Below are 22,774 nucleotides of genomic sequence, written 5' to 3' on the forward strand. Positions count from 1 at the left end.
TGAAGTGGACAGTATCTGAAGAGCTGTATTGTGCGATCTGCCGAGTTCTAAATGCTATGGGCGGTTGTTAAGAGTCATGTACACTTGAGAGATTTATCGAGTCTTTGCCTTTCCCGACTTGGAGGTAGAACGTAGGGTGTTTATCCATTTTTTTCTTTTTTTTTTAAATATTTTTCGTACTTTTTTTTTTTTTTAAAGAACGGAAATTTTGTTTTCAAAACAATGAGAAGATGCTTCTGCGATGGAGAGTCCTCCGAAGAAGATAAACCTTATGAAACCTTGAGACAAAAGCAAGAAATTTTTCCACCGGTGGTTTTCTTAATGTTTTCTACGCTTTTCCCGTTATGAAGAGATTAGTATCAGATTTTTTTCTACTTCACATTCTCTACCTGCTGGGTAAGTACCAAAAGAAAAAAAAAGTTTCTTTTACCCCTGTTTTTTTATGTACGCTAAATTTAACCCAAGTTGACTCCTTACGTTGATTGTCACAAACTTTCTCTTCTTCTTCTCCCGCTCTTCCTTCAGCTTGAGTTCCCTTTCACTGTTTTAGCGCACATAAACGATAATCTATTCGCATTGGTAAATGGGGTGTTTAACGAGGCAATTTACCGCAGAATTATGGGCTATTGATACGACTCTGATGACCTGCTTGTCAAATGCAAGTGCTGAAATTACGGATTTACGGTGGATGCACCTTCCTCCAACTCCCCCCACTTACCTCCACTGAAAATGTGCATTCAGCACGTACAGTACGGAGGGGGGGGGTTATGCTGATTAGTTATTTATTCCCTCGCTCTTATTATGCGGAATAGATGGATGAGAAAAATGTGGGTGGTTTTGTTTTCTACAAAATGGCTGGCTGCCTTACGCTCTGCCTAGAAAATAATTGGGTTTTGTTTAATGATGTTTGACCGGCCCTGTTTTTGCCTTTGGGGAATGGCAGATGAGTTAATCAGAAGCTGCTGTTTTGGGCTATAAATCGTGCATTTTCAATATTAGTGTTAGTGTCCAACTTAAGATATTACGAGAGATTAAAAAACAAAACGGGTAGGGGTGGGGGATCGTTTTGATCTCAGTCCTTCTCGCTGAAGATTTTGCTACTATTCATTTATGGCGAAAATGTTCATAAACGTCTCGCTAAAAGGAATAGACATTTGAATTGGATTTCATTTTTATTGGTCAACGATTTTTTCTTTTTTTGAAAACGTAAATAATCTGTCAAAATTTATTAACGTTGAACTAACATTACTATTGTTCATCAGCGACTAAGATGTCCAAGGCTGCCAAAAGTATAAATATAGCATTTGAAGTTTTGTACATGTTTTTATCATACATGGAAAATGTATATTAATCGGAAAATAATTCTCTATCTCAACGTCAAGCTATAACTTTAATAGAATGGTAGTTCTGCTATTATCGTGTGCATAACATCTGTGTATGGGTTCTAAAGTTAGTTTGTCTGCTTTTTTGATTATTTCAAAGGACTTTGAGTGAATTATCGTGGCCATATATTAACGGAGCCAGCTCTATAATTCAAGGGGACTCGTGTGTGAGAATTATGTAGATTAGTGAAGCAAACCGACTCACCTAAAAACTAAGTGACTAATTAAAATTTTTAAAAAGCCTTAAAGCGTATTTTAATTGAACAACTCTATTCTATAGTTCAGGGGCTCGGATACATTGCACCCGCAGCATCACGTGAGGGAACATTGTGGGTAATGGCAGATTTTCGCATTTAATTATGCGTTATTTTTATATTATCACTAGATACAAGTCTGATGAGGTGCCCTGTCCCACTATGCTATTAAATGCACACACTTTTTTGTGTCAGTCTGACAAATAAATGTCACTCTGCCATTTTTGATATTTTGGTTTATAATTCCGAATTCGGATTAGTAGTGAGCTAATTAATCTAGAAACTTTCAAACTTTATTCGAGTTTCAGATGATTCTCTTTACTGATTATGTGAAAGCATAGAAATAGTTTTTTTTTTGTTGTCTGTAAAGTATTTCATAATTTATTTTTAAAAATATATTTTAACGTTAGAAAATGCAATACATCCATCTAAAATCTCTAGCAAATACAGCGACAACCGGTTTTAGCCTTCTCTTCCATTGACTGTTTTTGTAGTATTAAGTATTATTTAGAATATTTTCTTTTATTGAATACTATGTAAGAAAAATTTTGAAATGCATCCGCATTTGTTTGTCCATTTGAGTGCGCGCAAATACTATCCCCATAAGTAAGAAATTACGTAAATATTTCTTTGGGGAGAAAAAAATAGATGGAGAATCGATATGCTATAATAACAACAGATATGCTCATGATGACAGACTTTCGTATGAGAGAAAATAATCCAGATATCGAATTGTGCGACAAGAGGAGAAAGAAATAACGTGGAAGAGGTCTATAAATAGCTCTGTACAAGGCTGGATTAGTGGTTGGCTGACTGCATTACAGCCTGGGGTGACGGTAATTTAAGGGATGTCGACAAAAAATTAATGCTAGGAAAAATGTTAAGGGATGATTTAAAAAAAATGTTCAGAGAAATTGGAATTACGCTCGCAAAAATACTGAAATAAATTCTACATTTCGGACGCTAAAAATTTATTTTTTTATTATATGTACATTCGTCTTATTATGAAATATAAATGTAAATAAATTAATACAATAAAATACAAAGAAATTCCATTACTTAAACATTCCATATTTAATAATACTTATAATTCACTTTTTGAAGCGAAGTGATATATTTTTTCTTACATTCGTCATGATTCAATCTCAAGCAATCGGCATATTTTCCTTTTCCTTATTATCTGAAAACGAAATCACTTTTCAAACACTCTTTATCTTCCGTTCAGTTTACGCTCTCCCTGTCATTCATGTTTACTCCTCCACACTTGCTTTTCAGATTCATTATAAACTCCAGCTGTGTTCGATACTTCTCCCTCTGCTTACTTTTATATTTTGATTCACTACCAATGGCATTCGAAAACTAGCTTCTTAGCGCGTACTTGAAATTAAATTGGCCTTTCAGAGGAACCCTGTGATAGCGATATTTTTGAAAGACCTTGCCAGTACTTGTAGCTGATTTATCCAGTTAGATTTGACTTGAACTACATTGTCCAGCAAGTCACGAAAACCCACTTCACTTTGAGGATTACTACAGTGATCTATTGAAGACTTTTTGCCCACCGTGAAAGGCTCGATTTCAAAGTGCATTTCTAAACCATTGATGCCTTCTACAGTTAGGACATTTTGGGGGATTGTCCTGCATTTTCGCCCGAGCAACTATTACCATGAGGTGTCATTATTTTAAGTCTGTAAATTACCTGTATCTTGTGATCTATTTTCCTGTCTTTCTGGATGAAAAAAAAAATCTGATTTTCATGAATATGGAAATGCCCATAAACTCCTCACATCCAGAAAGGATTCAAATCCAGGACGTTTTAACAGTTTGGTAAGGCTGCTGTTATAACTACCGTGCTAGGAACCAGGGCTTGCTCGCTAGCAAAGTGACCAGGACTATACTTCTAGGCTTCTTCTTCTTTAATGCTGCCGAATGGCGTTTGCGACTTCGTTTTGATATTGTTCTCTGTCTAGCGCTGAGTGTAGAATTTGTGCTGTTGTCATGTGAAGCCAGGTGTTGATGTTATCTAGCCATGCCACTTTCGGTCTGCCTGGGCGTTTCTTGCCTTCGATCTTCTAGGCTAAATGAATAGAAAATAATTGAAATGCTCCAGACCGCCTGAAAATTGTTTAGAACTTTATTAAGTACTGAATTCGTCTATCTCGAGTCGTAGTAGCGTGATTCTTTCCGAGTACCCCGGATTTTCCTATCAAACAGACTCCTGAATTAAGCTCACTTGTAATTTATATTGGATGAAAAATTCCGAGCCTCAGTGTGAGGGAGGGGACTTTGCTGTCCGACTATCTGAGCCACGGAGTGAAAAAAAAACCAAAAAAAAAAAAAAACCCATAAGTTCCTCGCGTCATTGGCGGGATTGGAGCCTGGGCTTTTCCCCCCGGTGTGGAAAGGACAATGACTATACCCACTGTGTTACCCGCGTGGACTGATACGCTGTTGATCATTGCTGATGACAATTATGAGCAGATTAACAGTCTTGTCTATTAATCTGCTCATAATTGTCAACCTTCCAATCTATACAGAACCCAAAAACTTTCCTCTTAGATGTTGGGATCTCGCAAACCTCAGCCTTTATCGCTACGCCACTTGAAAGACGAATGGTCAGCTAATTCAATTACATCTGTCCTCTGACCAGGGGTGTTATAAGAATTACCGAGCGCTCGGTTTTCTTCCCAGCGACAAATAAAGATAATTTATCTCGCTGCACCATTTATTAGCATCTGATGCGAGAGTTGAAATAGAGCTGCGAGAACCACACTAATGTATTCGAATTTGTCGAATTCAGTGTTATTTAATAATTACGATTACTTTTAGTTCTACTTCTCTAAAACTCCATCTTTCATTATCTCCTTCTTAAGAAGTTTTTTTTCTTTACTCTTTGAGCCGCCCTGAAGGGAAACGGGAATTAATTAGCGCTCGGTTCTTTCTTTATTATTTTTTTTTCTTTCTCCACCGGTTTTTCTTCACCACTATTTTCGATTTTCACGTTTGCTAAAGTAATGGAAAATCCCTGCTTTCTCCACTTGGCTACATAACAACGGTGTGGGTGGGTTGGGAAGGGGATACTAGCTGTCACCAATATACCCAATAACGAGTGTCAGTACATCCACCAAAGCCAGGAATGTATGGAAGTGTTAGAACAAACTTGCTGTGAAGAATTAATTTTTTGATTCGCACTGAGGTCGCTCGTGCGGCTAATTAAGCCCTAGTTAGCGCAGAAATATTCTGTATTTTATAACCATCGAATCCATTAAACCCTGATTTTATTTTGGAGATTTTTAAGAGGATTATTAAATTAGATGTTTTGCTATTTTCCTTTACATTTTGGATATTTTAAAATCATTAGCAGCATAAATTTCTAATATTGAGTCAGGAATTAAATGAGGGTTTCGGAATAATATAATCATCAAAACATATCACTGGCTGTAATAATCTACTGAATGTATTATCGATCAGGGGCAAAAGTAATCGGTGCTAATAGAAAACAGCCGCGTTATTGCTGCAAAATGACCTAACACATGGCTCTGAGGTACAAAGAAGTGCAGATACCAGGGAGGAAGTGTGTATACACTGAGTTGGTTTTGCATTAGCAACACCTAGTGGTGTTGCTAATGCGAAACCAACTCAGTGTATAGTCCATACAAGTCTTTCAGGGTGTCCAGTGGTAGTGCTACCTGAGTTGCACAATGTGCCCAGTAACGCCCACACATTGTCAGGTGGATGGTCGTAGCATAGAATGCAGTTTTCCAGTAGGTCTCAAACATGCTCAATTGTGCTGACATCGGCTGAGTTGGGCGGCCACGAGAGGAGGAAGAATTCATTTGAAACCAGTTAGCAACCTGCCGGCCTTGCGGCATGGTTCGTTGTCTTCTTGATAGCGACTAAGTTGTCTGGTTATACTGCCATTATGATGGAGTACACTTGGTCGATAAAAAGATAGGATTTCCCATTGAGCCGTTGATTAACTGTGATCAGAGGACTCAGGTCATGCTACGAAATCAGTCCCCAAACCTTAACTACACTGTCTGCAGCCCGCGGAACATCAGCAGTGGAGCCAGGTGCCATGGCCTCATCTTTCTTTCTCCAAATGTGGATACACCCATTAGCATGATAGAATTTGGAAAGGGATTCATGACACCAGACAGATTTTCACATGTCGGTGGTCCAGTGTTGGTGTTGACGTGCACATGCGAACTGCAGTTACTTGTGTCTCGCAGTGAACATGGGAACCAGTGACGACCGTCGACTGCCATAGCCTAAATGTCCGATGCATAATTACCGTTTCTGCAAGACACTAAACACTGCGTGCTAACCCAAGTGCATTACTGTTTCTATTTCTACGTTGTATTTGGTGGTTAGCTGGGTCACTGCTGTATTATAAGAAATATGACCCTCAGCAAGTTGTCCACACGTGGCTGGTATTTCGACAGCTATTGAGCTACTCACGCAAGACTCGTCACACCACAGAAAGGGAGCATCTAACCATGTCGGTTATTATCGGGATACTGGTACCAGCTCGTCTTCTCCCCACAGTTATTTCACGTTCGAAATCGGAAATATCTCGATGAATCACCAGGTGTCCAAATTACTGTACAAGGTTATTAGCCGTTCCCGACTTGGAGCCTTCACCAGTGTCACGGACTAGTCCATTCCTATCCAAGGGGTGTTGTTAATGCAAAGTCAACTCAGTGTATTTACTTAACTTTGTTCAAGCAGTTTATCTATTTGACTGCCATAGTAAATAATCACACTCAGTCCCGCTGAGCTGCTGAGTCTGAGTTCTTGAACATTATAACCGTAAACAATTCTTCTGAAAAGCATTTAATCAACTGTTGATGTACAATACGTATTTTGTTTTGGTGCTTTGATTATAGACCAATTTCCTTGTTCATCGCCCGTGTCTGTCATGAATTAAAAGCCTTTTCAAGTGTAAGATTATCACTTTGCTATTTGATCTCGCGCTTCATCGCAAATGACACCCCAGGGAGAATACTGCCAGGGGAACAGCTTTAGTAGCATCGAAATCCCGCACCGAATTTTCTGGAAGAGTAAAGCGCAAATAAAAGTGTGGGTAACTGGCATTTACTGCAACAATTCGTGCATTATAAATTGTTCGATTTCTCAATTCATATTTACAAATAAGCGACTTTTGGTTACATTATATTATTATTGCTCTACCTATTGAACATAAATGAAACCATTTAATTCCAGATAGAATTAACTGCAAGTAACCTAATTTCTCCCTACAGAAGCTTACATTCATTTGCAGACTCGAATTACTGTACATCTCGTGTTATGCCTTCTTTAAAGAACTAGTTAGGATGAAAATGTATTCAAAGCAGTACGGACAGTGTGAGCATCTGGTCTGATGATTTTTCGGAGGACGCTTCACAAGTATGGGATTACACTTGTTAATTAAAAGTGGGGTGGGAGCGAAAACAGCCTATAATTATATCAAGCGAATCCCTTAGCTTTTGTTAATGCAAGTTATTTCATAGGCTCGCTGTAACCACATTTTATTTTTCTTCACTTACCGCAATAGTTTACGTAATATTACAGCTTAATTATCCCATTAATTATTATCTAATTCGGCAAACATGCTTATCTTGCCTGAACAAGATAAGAAATATCAATTGAGAAAGTAATGGGCAATGTTAACTGGAATGCCGATTCTCAACTTGCAGCTGTATTCGGATTAGAATGGTATGACGATCCCAGTTCATCTGGGGACGTGCGTCTGTCCCAAGTTTTCAAACTGAAAAACGTTAAGCTGGGGACGTGCTCTGCCATGGACTGTTCGGAGAATACTTTGGTCGCAGTTATTTAAGGCCTTGGGTCGAGGGCGTACATTGTGACTCATTTAAGTAATAGTTTATCTTCACGAAGCTTAAAATAAATCGAAGATGACACGCTCATGTACTCCCCTTGTAAAGTGTTGTTTAAAAAACCATCTGTTCATGCCATTTGAGCAAAATTGGTGGTTAGCTGGGTCACTGCTGTGTTACGAGAAATACGACGCAGAGAGATGCCATGTCCTCCCCGCCCATTGTATAACGAATCTTTGTCTTTACCACTTTCCATTCCTTTATTCCCATTAAAAAAAAAAAGAAGAGGTAAACTGCAGCCATTATCAACCCACTGCAGAATGGAAGCCTCTCCAACGATTCATGTTGAGGGAAATGGACCATAATATGCCACGCTGGTCTAGTGCGGGTTGGCAGATCAACCGTATTTAGCAATCAGGGGCTTGAACCCCGGTCTACTCAAAGAGCATGTGCTACTGCACTCCCGCTCCTGATTACTCGGCTACGGAGGCCATTTATCCCCATTAGTGCTCTATAATTCAGTAAATTAGATTAAAAACCAGCTTCCGGGAAGTCGGGACCCCTAAACTTCTACCCTCGAACGACTAACTGGGGCAGGGGTCCATGTTGTACGATAATTTATTGTATGTGGCAATTTGGTAAAAGACAATATTTGGCTACGACAATTCGGTGTATCACACAGATCAGAAATTAACAAAATCAATGAAGTTAAAGGTTTAAGGAAACAAGAGAAATTTTTGCCACAGCAAGGAGGAATTCGGAAATTTATAAAAAATAAAAAAATATATATTTTATCCATTCATTTTGTGTAAAAGGATTTGTGTAGGTCCTTCTTAAACGCAGGTTGAAAAGCGAGTACGTGCCTATTCCAGCATGACATCTTTAATCAAGATCAGATTTTTTGATATTTTTTTTAGGTAGACTTTCTGCTTACACTTGGACCATCCACGGTAATAGCTTGCTACTAACTTCTATAGCGCGGGTAGCAAACTGAATGTCAGAAGATGCGAATTATCCAGCCAGCATCCATTTATGATCTCTAGTTTTGATTTCTAGAACAACCACCAGTTGTGTATTTCCTAAAAAAAAATGCAACATACAGAAGTAAAAGTAAAAGTGCGAACAAGATTCTCTTGTATCCCAATCTTTCACATGTCCTTGGCACTAATAGGATGAGCAAAAAAAAGTAGAAATTGCATTAATAAACGATGGTACGCTCAATCAAAAATATAAAATATCAAGAACAGTATCATAATCACTAAATTCGCCATTTACATCACAGCAAGTTAAAAGGTTGAATTTTCTGTCTTGCTTTGCCATACACTGAATTCTCCCAAAGAATTCGTCTAATTATCTTAGCCACCAATTGCCTTCCATCAAATTGTCACATACAACGAACTCTATTGCACTGAATTGTCGCATACCGTGTATGGCAAAGATCTTTCAGATGCTCGTACCGTACCGAAATAAACTGTTTTTTGGTGGTGACGGGAATTGAGGCCCCTATACCGTCGCAGAGGACAAAACAGTTGTCCATTCTATCCGGAGCAATAAACAGGACATTGCGTTTACTCTGAATATGGCCTTCATGGGTAGCACAGTTAGTATAACCATCGTCCTACCCACATCGGGTACAAAAAGCCCGAGTTCGAAACCCATCAATGGCACAAGGAACTTTTATGGATCTTTTTCACAACGTGGCTGAGTTGGTTGGTCTCAGACTAGGGTAGCATGGTTTTTCTCCCTGAAACTTGAAGCGATATAACGATTGGGTGGAATTAGGAAACAAAATACCATATCCTCCCCGTCCCTCGTATAACGAATCTTTGTCTTCTACCTCTTTTTATTCCCATTAGTGCTCTATAATTCAGTAAATTAGATTGAAACCAGCTTCCGGAAGTGGGAACCCTCTAAACTCGGGTTTTCGTCTAGCAAATAGCTAATCGATCACTTAATATACGGCGCAATATGGCCTAAGTTGCTGCTGCGCCTAAAACCCCACAATAACCAACCAACTGTAAATATGCAAGTGCTTCCTTACCATCGGTCAGCAGATATCATGGAAGTCCTTGAGTAGGTGCGTGTTGTTGCAACTAGTTGCGAAATGTAATAGGGGTGTACGATGGGATTGTAATTCTGTACATACGTCTACAGTTTTAAATCCATAAAATACAAGCTAATCCTTCAGAATACTAGTGGGTAAAACTGACATGTTCTCAAAGAGTTCTATAAGTCTCAGGCTTGTGGAAGTATTCCAGATTATGATCGCCATCTCGAAATGAGAAGCAGACTGATCATCTCCATTTCAAACCAATCACTGAATTTTTTTAATAATTTATTAGTCGTGACGCATATTTTATAATGCTATGAAGTTTAATATTTATCTTTTTGTTCGCTAAAAAATTCTGTTATTGTATATTTTATGAAATTACTTAATTTTGTGTATATCAAAGTGTTTTATAACATCAGTGGAATGTATAACCGCAGTATGGAATTTACTTCAGTAGGAAATTCTTTCCGAAAATCCATTGGTCAGTTCTTTCAACATGTGAGAATTCCCTCTGACTTTATTCCACAGCTATAAGTGAAATGCTATTGTGAAACCCGAGAATCGTTACAGAGGGAACCAATAGAACGTGAAGATTAGAGGGTTCGCATCTCTTGTTTCAAAGGAAGAGGTGCAGATAATCACCAGGATTCGTACTGACGCCGATGATTAAAGGAGTGAATTAACCACAAACAGACACGCATCAAATTGAACGCGGATCGGAGTCTCTGTAATAGTAGGTGGCTTAGATTCGTATCAGATAACTTCTCAGGTTTTTGGTGTCTCTGAGTGGAATATCAATCTATTTTTTTCTGCTAAAGAATTAAAATCGCGTTTTTGAACCCCATGTGAGAAATGAGCATGCGCTTTTAATTTTTCAAGAAAAAACTTTCAAAGTTTAAACTAAAAGAAAAACACTTTCAAGTTTCTTGTGTTACAAAACGTTTTAAAACTCTGAGAACGAGCTTTCTCTTTGTGGACCAAAAGTTTCTTACATGATTTCCCAGGTGGGTAACTGTAAACAGATGTGTGATTCTTATAGTAGACAAAACTCTTAAAATGTTTCAGGAGTAATCAGCAGCATAGTTTTCAGCTGCATTTGTAATGAGTTTCCAAGTCGAAAGAACTTCCAACTCCGAAACATTAATATAAGAAGAGGCCTTGTTTTACGGGAACAAAGGTAGCAGTCAAAAAGTAGATCAATTCGATAGATTTGGATTTAAAAAAAAGGACTTTATAGAATAATCTCGAATAGTGCCATTCATTTAAATCATATTGCATTGATTATTTCAATGATTTGCAAATTTAGGCTGGCCGTCTTTTCTCCGGCCAAACCAACTTGCTGTCCATTTAAATTGTGGATACGAATTGCTTATATTTTAGCAATTCGGATCCACATAATAGCTTAGTTCCAAGTTTAATATTTTCCATTATAATATTAAGGTCCGTGTGACTAATGGTACTCATGGCAGGTGACGCAAAATGTCTCTTCTGACCTCACATTTTGCTCTTGTTCCATAGAAAGTTTACAAATCTTGAGGTTCGAATTCAATCGCGTCTTTATTGCTAATAAATGTATCCGTTTTTCGCTAGATTTTATTTTGGCGCATTCTGTAGTTTCACAGCTACCACTGATCAAATTGTGGAAGAAAATTCGGTTACAGGTGACTAGAGCGTAGGGGAAAGAGGGCTTGGATCGATCGAAATGTAGGAAGATATGAGCAGATTATCCGAGATGCAGAGGAGGGTTTCGATTGGAAAAAGAAAAGTACGATAGAACAATAAATAAATTAATATCGGATTGGAAGATGTAGGCGAATAAGGGCGGGGAAGTAGATGTAAAGATGTGGTTAAACCAGATGAGCCTGAGTGAAATCGAGTTGGTCATGAAACAGATGTGCGAAACTTAAAACGAAGTATAGCCCCAGATTATCATATAAAGGTTGGTTGTGCTAATAGGTTGTCTAGTGTTTATGAAATACGTGTGATTATTTTTTGGCTTAGCTTTAGTGGCGACGCTATCATACTGCCTAATTCAACACCACGAAGAGCCCAACGCTTAGATCTGTATAGTTAGAAATGTTAAAGCCCATTCGAGTATCTCTGGGAGTTCCAGGATTTGTAGTTTCTCGTCTAGTTAGCAAGGATTACTTATTGCCAAAGCAAGATAGGCCACGCGGTACAAGCTTACAAGCTTCAATATGCTATTCCTTCATTAGCAAATCAGGTTCTGGGCAGTTTACTGTTGCCTTTGACATCGGAAATGTGTAAGCCGCCATTTTCTATTCTTAATAACATTAAAAACAAAGAAAAGAAGGGGCCGTGCTTGATCGATGCTGAAAGGGGAAAAAAAACAAAAAACAAGATGTGTACGCGGGCGCCAGTTCGTTCCAGATTAGAGAAATTGTCTGCAGCTCACTAATCACAAATTTTCTCATTAATTAATGGAATTAATGTTCTTGCCCAGATTTATTGATTACTCTACCTTCAATTATAATTAAACAACTTTTCTAAATGAATTTAAATTAATTTTGCAACTCGTTAATAACTGCGATAATTCGGTTAAATATTTTAACCGAACTTAATTGCATAAAGTTCATATTTTTTTCTTTATCTAACATTTTTATGGTTGCAACTTAACTTTTTGTCATCAGCGTACATTTGCATTAGTAAGCTTTGTCAGGTTTTTTGTTCACATGATCGTCAGCATCTTGCTGTTAGTATGTATGCGAGAAGGTTTAATACAACACTGGTGTACTGTGAAATAGTAAATTGGGTGTATGATACACTTTAGGGGTCTTGTCGCGTGAATAAATATACAATACACACAAGGCATTGTAACTATCTATGAGAACTTGGTACAATGTGTGGCGAATGCTTCAGGGATAATTTAAGGTAATTATTTCAGGCTCTGCATTCCTATGACTTCTTAATACAAGACGGACTATTCTGGGGAGGAAAGCAACAGGTCCTTCTACAGTTACTGCTAATAAAATTAAAGCTGATCGACTTATACAGCAAGCCCGATTCTCACTGGAATGGCTGCCATTGTTCTGAAGAACTTTCAGGTATTATAACTGGGTCACTTACACAGGTAACCTGGAAGGACATGCACTGAACTTTGACCTGTAGACAGAATTAAGTGAGGACACGCTTCCAAAGAGATGAGACCGGAAACAAAATTTGAAGACAGAATTCTTGAAAAATGGCTGGAATGTTTGCGTCAGGAAGAAACTAAAAAAAAAAAAAATGGAAATTTTTTTTTTAGCTTGTTGATGTCAAAGATGAAAATGCAAATGGAATTTCTGACAATGGACGCAATGATTTTGATATACGCTAGGATAATTCATAGAATCCTAAGGCGTTAGTTCTACAGGCTCCTTCGTTTAATTTTTTTTCTCCTTTATATTCCATAAAACACGACTTGTTGTTCCTGCGCTGGGACCATTATTTGATGCTCCACTATCGAGTTCCTTTGCCCAAGATCTCGCGGAAGAAATTGTCAAATTGTCGCTCACTTAAATTACTATTCGGAAGCAATCGAAACGGAAGGTCTTTCTTTGTGATAGGGCTCGCAGACTTCGCCGTTAAAGGTGTGTGTCGCAGGAGAGCCTCTAACTGAAGATGCTGCACCGGACTCTTCACCAGAGCAAATAGCAGAAATTATTACAATTAATTAATAGCTATTTTTGTGCAAGCGCTTTTATTCTTGGTATCCCCAAAAGGTATGAATAAAACATAGGTTTGATGTATCCTGCGTTTTGTCACGGACTGCTTTTTTCCTCCTTCGATTTTACTTAAAATTGTGTGACAATGTCTTAAGCGTAAAAAAAAAAGTCATAATGAACAACCGAAAAAAAAATTTTGAACTTGAGTTGTAAGAAAAAAGTGTAGGAAATGAAATAGATGACTTGGTAATTTAGGATAGGCGAGGCTGTGGCTTTCCCAGAGGAGTTTCCAGAGAGAGAACGAACTAAATATCTGTATGGAAGTTTAAGATAAAAAAAAAGAACAAGTCTAAGTCTCCGAGGACATTGGGAAGAAGAAACAAAACAGGGCCGCTGTGAAGTAGTACTTGAAGCAAGAAAATACAACTAGGTTGGAGAGGGTAAAAAAAATTCGCGATACCTCAGAGGAAAAAGAAAGTAACAGAAGCAGAATTGGAGTTCTTGGTGAGGCGAGAACACAAGACAGCGATGAAATAAAGAATTCTGTTTACGACCTAACTTCCTTGGATTCCTTTATTCAACCATATGCAGAAACGTGACTCAACATGCTAACAACGTACATATGCGTCTGGAGAGAGAAGAATGTGGAGGAAACAAAAATCATTCGAGTTATTTGAATATCGCCCCCATTTTCTGCGCTAAAGTGCTACAGAAATTATTGTAAGAACACACAGGAGAGGGCAAAAGTGTTCAAAGTGCTCGATAAACAGAAAAGTTGGGCATAATTTTACAAACATTCATTTAGGTGTGCTTGGGTTGCTCGACTTTATTGCTCTTCTGCACTTTTTTTTTTTTGGAAATTTTACGAACGTTTCTTGCTGGCCTCCTCACTTACTGCATAAATTAGGTAACCAATCTAGATCATTATCCGAATTGCTGTTTATAGTCCTGGTTACCTTGCTAAAACAAGCTTTTCCGTTGTCCCGCTTTCTTAATGAATTTAGAGTAGAACACACCCCGAAGTTTTGACAAGATTTTCAAAAACACTGTGTAAATCTAAATACTGGAAAATGAATGTTTCGACTCTATAAGCACATCGTTTGAGTGAGGGGGAAGGTTATGGCGTCCACACAGCTAGGATACATATGATGGGGTGTTTGAGAAGTCAGGTAAGCAACGCTATTTATCTACTCGATCGCCACCAACGTTTAGGCATTGGTCCCACCGGTGTGCGAATACATGGATGCTCGCCACGGAGAAATTGAGGTCAAGCGATTGGAGCAAAATCATCACCACCTATATATCTTCATCAGTTACAAATATTTTCCTTGACAGATGTCGTATCAGTGACCCAAAGAGGCAGTAGGCAGTCCCGAGGGCAGATTGAACTACGCTGTTCAATCTGAACTTAACACCCTATTTCTTGCATCATTAATGGATGTGGATGACTGCGTGTGGTGTTGTCAATCGAGCAAAATGACATCTTCGCAGCAGGAGATTATATATCATATGTTGAAGATGATTGCCTTCGGAAGATTGAGATCGTGTGTAAATATTACTGACGTAAGTAAGCAATTTTCTCTATTCACATAACATTACGTGAACACAGCTACATTTATTGGCCTTTACGATTACTGATATTTACACGGCGAGTTTGTTCAATGGGCAGGAATTGTCTACATTCATCCCAAATGTAGACAATTTTGCATCCCAAATCAGCAAGAGGAGTTTAGAATTTGCACAACACATCCTCCATCTCCCAGTACTAAATCCTATAAGAATATTCTAGTTAATTCACAGTAGCATTACCTTTGCAATTTAACAAATTAAACTTTCTTTACAGAACTACACCGCCGACAAAATTAACAGAACACGTAAAAAACGTGGTGAACTCGATGAAGCAGGATAAAATTTGGTATGGTGGTGTACCATGGAGTAGGATGAAATGAGGAGACAGCAAGAAACTTCAAAGGTCACATTAAAAAGTCGATACAAGATGCTCGAAAATATGGTCACATGACATCAGTACGGCGTATGATTCCCTCCAACGGTTAAACGCCTAACAGCAGTGAATCATTCTCGATATAAAAGCGTCTATAAGTTTTTGTGGCAACAAGTCCCATTCGCGTGCAATGCAACGCCTAATGGCGTCGCACACATATTCGACCGGATTTAAGTTTGGAGATCGTGCTGGACATGGCAGTCGTTGGATATCGTTAGTTTCAAAATATTCCTCCTCCACGTGAGCTCTATATGCAGTGGCGTTGTCGGGCATGAAAGGAAAATCTGGGCCAACGGCATTCCTAAAAACATTACACATAGGGTTCAAGGATCTGTTCTCGGTACCTCTGAGCCGTTAAAGTACCCTATCAAAAACATGAATGGGGTGCGGAAGTTTATCATTATTCGCCCCACACGAAGACACCGCCTCCACCGTAAGTATCAATTTCTCTGATGTTGGAGGGTTGGCATCGCGTTTCTAGTTGTCTCCAGATGAAATAACATCTAGAATCTATTTGCAGGCTAAAACGGGACTCATCAGAGAACAGAACTGCACCCCATTTGTCAGGGCTCCAAGTAACATGTTCATGGCACCAGTTTCGACGAGATCTGCGGTGGTTTGAGGTTAACGGGATACAAACCACTGCCTTGCGTAGAGTTCACTTGATTTGAGCCTTCTTAACACAGTCCGACAGGACATCCGTCTTGCTGTTAGAGCCAGTCAGCGGTCTGTTCTGGTTGACTTAGCGCTCGGGCGACGTTGGCCAGCTCTAATTGTAATGGTCCCTGTCTCCTGAAACTGCATGACACATTAGCCAACGTTCCACCTTCGTATGCGACTGCCCAGCTTCAAGTTTTTCAACGCCCCGCCATCTCAAAGAATCATTTAAACGACGATGACTTGCCGCCCTGAATACTGGAGATGTGGCTGTCCCACTGAGGATGGCAAAAAACGGGAATGGATTGTTGTGGTCGCAACACGTGTTTTATAGGCGTGAATAATTTACATAATGTGCAGCACTCTAAGATGGTAGGTCAATTTCTGTTGGATACTCGGAATTTGCATGCCAGGATGCCTATTATATCACATAAAATATTCATTAAAAACTTTTGTTCTGTTAATTTTGTCGAGCAGTGTATATACATACTTATTATTTTTTTATAAAAATATATCACAATCGATTTTGGGATCACTAATTATGTTTAAGACTGTAAATGAAAAAAAAAACAATTCTACCCAGCACATCCAAAAATCATAATTATCGACAATTTTTGCCAAAAAAAATGCTACACATAAAAGAAAAACACTCTTTGAATATCGCATGTGAAAAATCAGTTTATTTTATGGTATACCGTATAACACTAATATAGTATTCTATTATCAAAAGTTTTTTGTTGTGGATGGAGAGTACTTGACTGCATTACTGAGACATACAGAATTAGGGACACCTAGAAAGACTGTTCTGTATTTGTTCTGTCAATTGGAAAGTGATATACGGCTGTAGATAATGGAGGTCATTATAACAGATTCTTTGGGATTTAACACCCATTGGTGAAAAAAAATCAAGACACTTGGTAAACTCTAGTAGCATCGCATTGAGAAACTATTCATTGTCTCTAACGCTTATTGCAATACGAATTAATAACATAAGAATGGAAATGTATAATAACTTTAAAAATTTAATAAAGATATAAGTAATAAAAAAGCCAATAAGCTACCTACTTGTGGAACCTCAGTATTGAGTTGTTGTGGAAAAAATGATTGTCATGATTAATCTGTGACGAACCATGGTACAATTATTATCATTAAGTGTATCTTTCTCAAACAAGCTCTCAGTGACAATATAGTGGACTCGCCAATTTTCACTCGTTTGGAGAGGTCTGAGTTCGAATCCCGATGGAAAGGGGATGAACTCTTAAACGACTCTTCAATGAATGCTTTTCGGCATCAACTGACTCAGTGTCACTTGCACTTTTGAAGTGCATCGACGGATAGTTGCAGTACACAATGACTTCGGCATAACCTTTATCAAAATCTTAACTTTCCAAAAAACCAGCAGTAATATTTGTGGACTCCTGATAATTTAATAGATTTACCATTTGGAAGTGAGCGTCAGTGGTTGATTGGTTGTGTCTATAGGCTCTTCACCTGACAATCGCTTTATTTCATCGGTTAGCAGCCTCATTAATGTTGCCTGTGTATCTGTGCAGACGACCTTAATCTTTCTGTACCATAAGTTTGAAGCTGGCAGACAATGGGTAATAGTACCTGTTCAGCTATCCACCGGAGAAAACATGTGTTGGTGTACAGTCCCTCAAGTTGTTCGTGGAAGCTGAGCTTCTGATCAAAGATGATTCTCAAGGGTATGGACTGTAACCTTTAGTAGTACTTTAAACTAACTCGGAAGTTCCAATGGCAAGATGTTTTTTGGGAGTTTTCTTGGAGAGATGATTGCAGCTGATTTAATATACAGTATTTGATCGAGAGAGTATAAAACGCAGAATATTATCGCAGACTTTGGAAGTTGCTGATTACTCAGTTATTAATGACATCTGCAATTTAAGTGAGTTCTGTGGAAGTAATAGACTTTATATACGTAGTCCACCACTCTGTCATAGAGAGCAAAAATGGTAGCAATATGCCATGATCGAATCCTCCTATAGAACCACTAGGTTTACTTCATGAAAATTACCCTTTCTTTGTAGAGCTTTCTCAGAGAGAGAGAGAGAGAGAGCTTTAGAATAGCGACATCTTCCATAGTATTACACTGCTTGTAGAGTTTAATTGGTGCACGGCGTAAATTCTGAAAAAGCTGACTGTCAAGGTAGGCGATCTCAATTCTTCGTTTCGTTCAAATGCCCTTGAATTTTATTCGTCATAAAAAGCTCAGTTACTGTCGATCTCCGATTGAGAGAATTGCGAACCTGTCGGTGATCATAAGAAAGGATCTGGGCTCTGATAGACAGTGAGCTATTGTTCAAGTAACTTTAACAGTCAGGATGTCGATATAGAGAGATATTTTGGAAGATGCCCGTATTATAGGGAAGCGTGTACTCTAAGTGTTCCAAAGGAGGGCAAAAATATTGGTCAGCTAGGATGATGATACAATACTGAAGAGATGAGGTTGGGTATGTCTAGCGTACAAACTAATCGATTTCACATTGATCAGTGGTATAAATTCACGCAATTCGTAGGTAAAAAAAAGTGAATGTAGTAATGGCATGTCTCAGTTGCTGTTTAGAGACGTGAAACTTGGCCAGGAATTAAAACTTTGTTACTGGAGTGACTGCCTAAAAAGTTAAGTTCTTTTTTATTTTTTGCAATTAGCATGCTTCACTTTAAAAAAACAATATGAATTTACTATAAAAATGCGCTTAGATTATTGCAGTACTCCCTGTATATCTCCAGGCACCACACTAGCTTAGTGCAGCTGTGTATTTGATTCTTAGGCGATGCAGTGAAAAAAGAAGCAATTGAATTGTTGCAAAAGAAAAAAAGAGAAATAGAGGAACAAGATATTTGTAGCTGGACCCAGTGGGACTACATTTTTTTTTATTATCGGTTATTTGTTACAGCCATTTGTTTCAGTGTAAGATTTTAATCATGTTTGGGTTTTTTTCTAAAACTCGCATTCCTTATTGACTCCGCCGTACTTTGTGGAACTTTTTTTGTCTTCTTGTTCTCAGTCCATTTCACTCGATCAGTGTTTCAAGTCCTAGTCTGTTCCTGCGGCAATCTTTGCCTTCGTAATTTGCTCGTGCGTGAAATTCTTTGCCTGTGTGGTCTCCCTCTGTCACTCAACTTTCTAGCTTTAAAACTAGTAAACCATGAACTTCTCGGGACAAACCACTGATTTTCGGAATATCTTACTTGTTACTCCACTGTATCTTAGACCTCTTAAAAGAGTAGCTCAAGGAGGAAATATACGACTGTTATACAAATAAAAATTGCAAAATATTCATTAAAAGGCAGCGTAGTAAAAACGGAAACGGCTGGTGCTTAGTAATTCATCTAAATTACGTATAATTAACAATATCTTAAGTTTCAGATAATGGTTACTCACAAATGTCCCATTATGGAATTCGTGTAAACATTTGAGTAAACAATCATTTTTATACAGAATCTTCACGAAGCCCTTGTATAGTTCGAAACTTTAATCATTTGGATGCATAATGATAGATTTGTTATAGTTTTACAGTATCACCAATTTTAATAGATATTGCACCACAGCTGTGTGTGTGTGTTGAGCGGAACGAAAAACCCGAAAGGGCCAACTACAGCGTCGATTGAAGAGGAATTTATTCCATCAGTATCCGATGGGATTCAAACATTCTTCAAGTGAATAACAAATTGCGAACCCACGCTCTTGCAAACTGTATTTGTGATCGTAGCATTCATTTTCTACACTTTTAAAGCCCTCTTGAAATTTAGTTCAGTGAACAGGATAGCTGGTAATTGATTCACCTTACCCGACCTACTTGTCTGGAAAGATGTGCTTTGGTAATTGCCTTGCATTCAAGACTTGGTGATATGGAGCATTGCCTTCATTGGAAGCTGGTAATATTTGAACTAACCAATCGTGTTTCATGGACGGGAAAAATCCAAACGATGTAAATTTTAATGTCTGTTATGGAAGGTTGATTCTACAAAGGGAGGAAGGATCAATATTATGTAAATTCTGAGGGCGCACCATTCATTGGTTTTTGGGGAATTTCATGTGGACATCTTTGAAATGCATTCCTACAAGAATGGCATGTTTTTTTTCCTCGCTGGTTTGAAGCCTCCTGCTGATCCTTATTTCTTTGTTTTTGCATACTCTGGATGTTCAGTCTCCAAGTTTAAAAAATGGAGATTATTTATGTACATTAATGCCCGAATTTAACAATATTCTTGATTAATGTATAAAAAGTTGAGTACTTTTCAAATGTCGTTAAAAACGACCCATATTAACAAAATTTTACGCTTTCATACGCTGTTAGATTGCTTCTGCGCGCTGCAGAAGCAATCTAACAAATTAACATTTTTAAATTAGTTCAAAACTAAGTAGTTTTGAACTAATTTAAAAATGTAACCTAATGCTTTTAATTTATTTACTTAGATTGTAACGAAAGAGTCTATTATTTTTAAATACCACCGTTGTATGTACAGATTCTTTTTCCGATTACCTTCGTTGTTAACTAGGGATATCTCTCGCTAAATGAATGCATTACCATCTCGATGATCCCATTTTCAAAGCTTCGTTGCTCTTCAACAACAGTTATCCGTCATCGCATTGCCCGCGTTCCTCCCAGTGCCTTTTTCTTTCGCTCTTTATCATTCCGTTCAACGAAACACCACGCAAGTTCCTTACTGATGAAGTCATAACTTGCCGTCACGATACACACAGCAACATACTGGAATTTCTCTCCAGCACGAAAATCTTTTTTTCTTCGCTGTATTAGAAATCTGATTTCCCCAAAGTCTCCTCGTGTTCCAAGACAGAAGAGATTGAAGACAAAGATTGTTTCCACGCTCTTCTAGGAACCTCTTATTTCTTCTATAAAACAGAAAGACATCAGATGATTGAGAAGTCGGTCTGCAGCGGTATGTAAAGTCAGAGATATTCATATGGCAGCGCCGAACCTCGTTACCCTAAAGGGACGCCCTTTCTTTCGTTCGACATGTCCCAATGCAGCACGGAAGAAAGGCTTGATAATTACTTCTTTCCTTTCGCAGGGAATCTGATACTGTCGACGAAAATGGCACATTCACGAACAGGAAGCGGGCACGAGTCTGTTGCGTTTCGTTCTTGTCAATGAAATAATAAAGTATATGATCGAAATTGCAACGCGAACATTTGTTTGGAACATGCACGAATATTTGGAGTCGAATAAAAATTCTCTGTATTTTATGAAATCTAGGTTTACTGAATCCTTTTACTTTTGCTACAATTTCGTTATCCACTAGTATTTTTGGCATTGAATAGCTACTTTATTCTTTGAATATTTTGTAAATTTGAAGCGTTTGCATCCCCCACTCTCTCTTATTTTTGTGATCTTTGCATTCTTGTACTGATCGAAATCGAGGTGAGGTGGTTTACAATTCACATTAGCGAAGTTTTTCAGTTTGAGATTCGTTTTCAAATACTTATGTTTTAATTCATAATTTTGAATATCTGTATCATATACATAATTAGTTAAAATATACACATTTCAGCTTTTATTTTCTGTATAATTTTCTACACTTTATGGTTTTAAAATTCATTTAATATAAAATATAAACGAATATTGATAAGAATAGAGATATTCCGTAGATTATCATCCGAATGAGACTAAGTTCATGTTGGGTGTTTTCAGACGTATTGGTTGTAATGTTCCAAATCAAATATGAAAAGCTATACACTGGTAAAACATAGATAAGAAAAAATAATAATAATTCTGATTTCTAAATTTTCAATTTTAATTAATTTTCGGGTCGCTCAGCAAATCTTTTTAAGAATCATATATAAAATTGTATGAAAATCCGTTCACTGGAAATCGTATTGTTCTCCATGCGTGCCGATGTGGTGAAGCTAATTTAAGAATGCGCCCTAAGAGCTAACACTCGTGACAGATCTTCAGATTGCCTCTTGCCAAATGGTCCAAAGAAAATGGATTATGCTCAGAAAAGGGATTGTGCGTGTGGTGTCTACAAACTGGGTGCGTCTTAACATGTTTTGTTGGCGAAGTAATAAACCCGAGGAACTCATTAGAGCCAAACAGAAGAAAGCTCTACAGAACACTTATGAAAATACAAGCTAATCACCCCAAAACGGTTTACAGCTGCAAAATACTACCACCTGCCTGATGCACAATGCCAATCCGATCTTTTCTTTAACAGCAATAAGTCACAATTGTGACCGCAGTGACTGGGCTGACCCCAGAGCTAAATCAGGCTTTGCATAGTGGCCCCCTGGAAGTACTGGCCTATGGATCTGCTGCATGCTGGCCACCAATTTCTGATTAAATCCAATAAGGACACCTTTTAATGGAATTGGGGGACAGCTTTTCCCCTGGCCTGTGGTGGGGAAAAGCTAGACTTGGACCATTAGGGCTACCCCTGGTGCCAGGGGATAGTTTCAACAGTGAAAGAATAAAGGTAAATACCAATTAATGTTAAGCTGTGTTATAAGTTACAGATCAACTTAATTGTGTGAATTATTGTTTTCCGTGTGTGTGTGTGTGTGTGTGAAAGAAAGTACCTTGTTTTCTGTTAAAAAAGAAAGAAAAAAAATGGAAATGCGAGTTTATAACTACGAAACGGTGTCCTGCATGTACAGTGGTGGACAAAACAAACTGCATCACCTTAAAAGTAACGTTCGTAGTGAAACGTATAAGATATTGTTTGATTACAGTCATTTTGTTTGCCGCAAAGCAAGGGTATTGAGTCATATAACGCTTCTATTGCATTACACTAATTGCAAGGTATTGCATCAGCCGTTTCTATAAATACGGCGTCGGAAGGATATACACGCTCATTAGTATCCTGTTTTCCAGAGGTGTAAGCATGGCTCCATATGTTCAGTTGATATCAAGAAAAAAAAAGTACTGTTTCTCTGTCCCAGAA

At 38.1% G+C, this 22,774-nt stretch overlaps 1 protein-coding gene across 2 annotated transcripts in view; it reads left to right on the forward strand.

Annotated features, from left to right (window-relative positions):
• The first annotated feature begins 207 nt into the window (after positions 1-207).
• Positions 208-22,774, forward strand: part of LOC150088117 (carbonic anhydrase-related protein 10-like) — a 233,520-nt gene continuing 210,953 nt past the window's right edge. For both annotated transcript variants that reach the window (XM_090370577.1, XM_090370578.1), the window contains exon 1: positions 208-396. In XM_090370577.1, coding sequence (XP_090226703.1) covers positions 345-396 — 52 coding nt within the window. In that variant the 5' untranslated portion in view covers positions 208-344. The remainder of the gene's footprint in view (positions 397-22,774) is intronic.

This window comes from Mastigoproctus giganteus, chromosome 3, assembly GCF_048544385.1.
Source record: "Mastigoproctus giganteus isolate SK-2022 chromosome 3, ASM4854438v1, whole genome shotgun sequence".
In the NCBI taxonomy this organism is placed as follows: Eukaryota; Metazoa; Arthropoda; class Arachnida; order Uropygi; family Thelyphonidae; genus Mastigoproctus; species Mastigoproctus giganteus.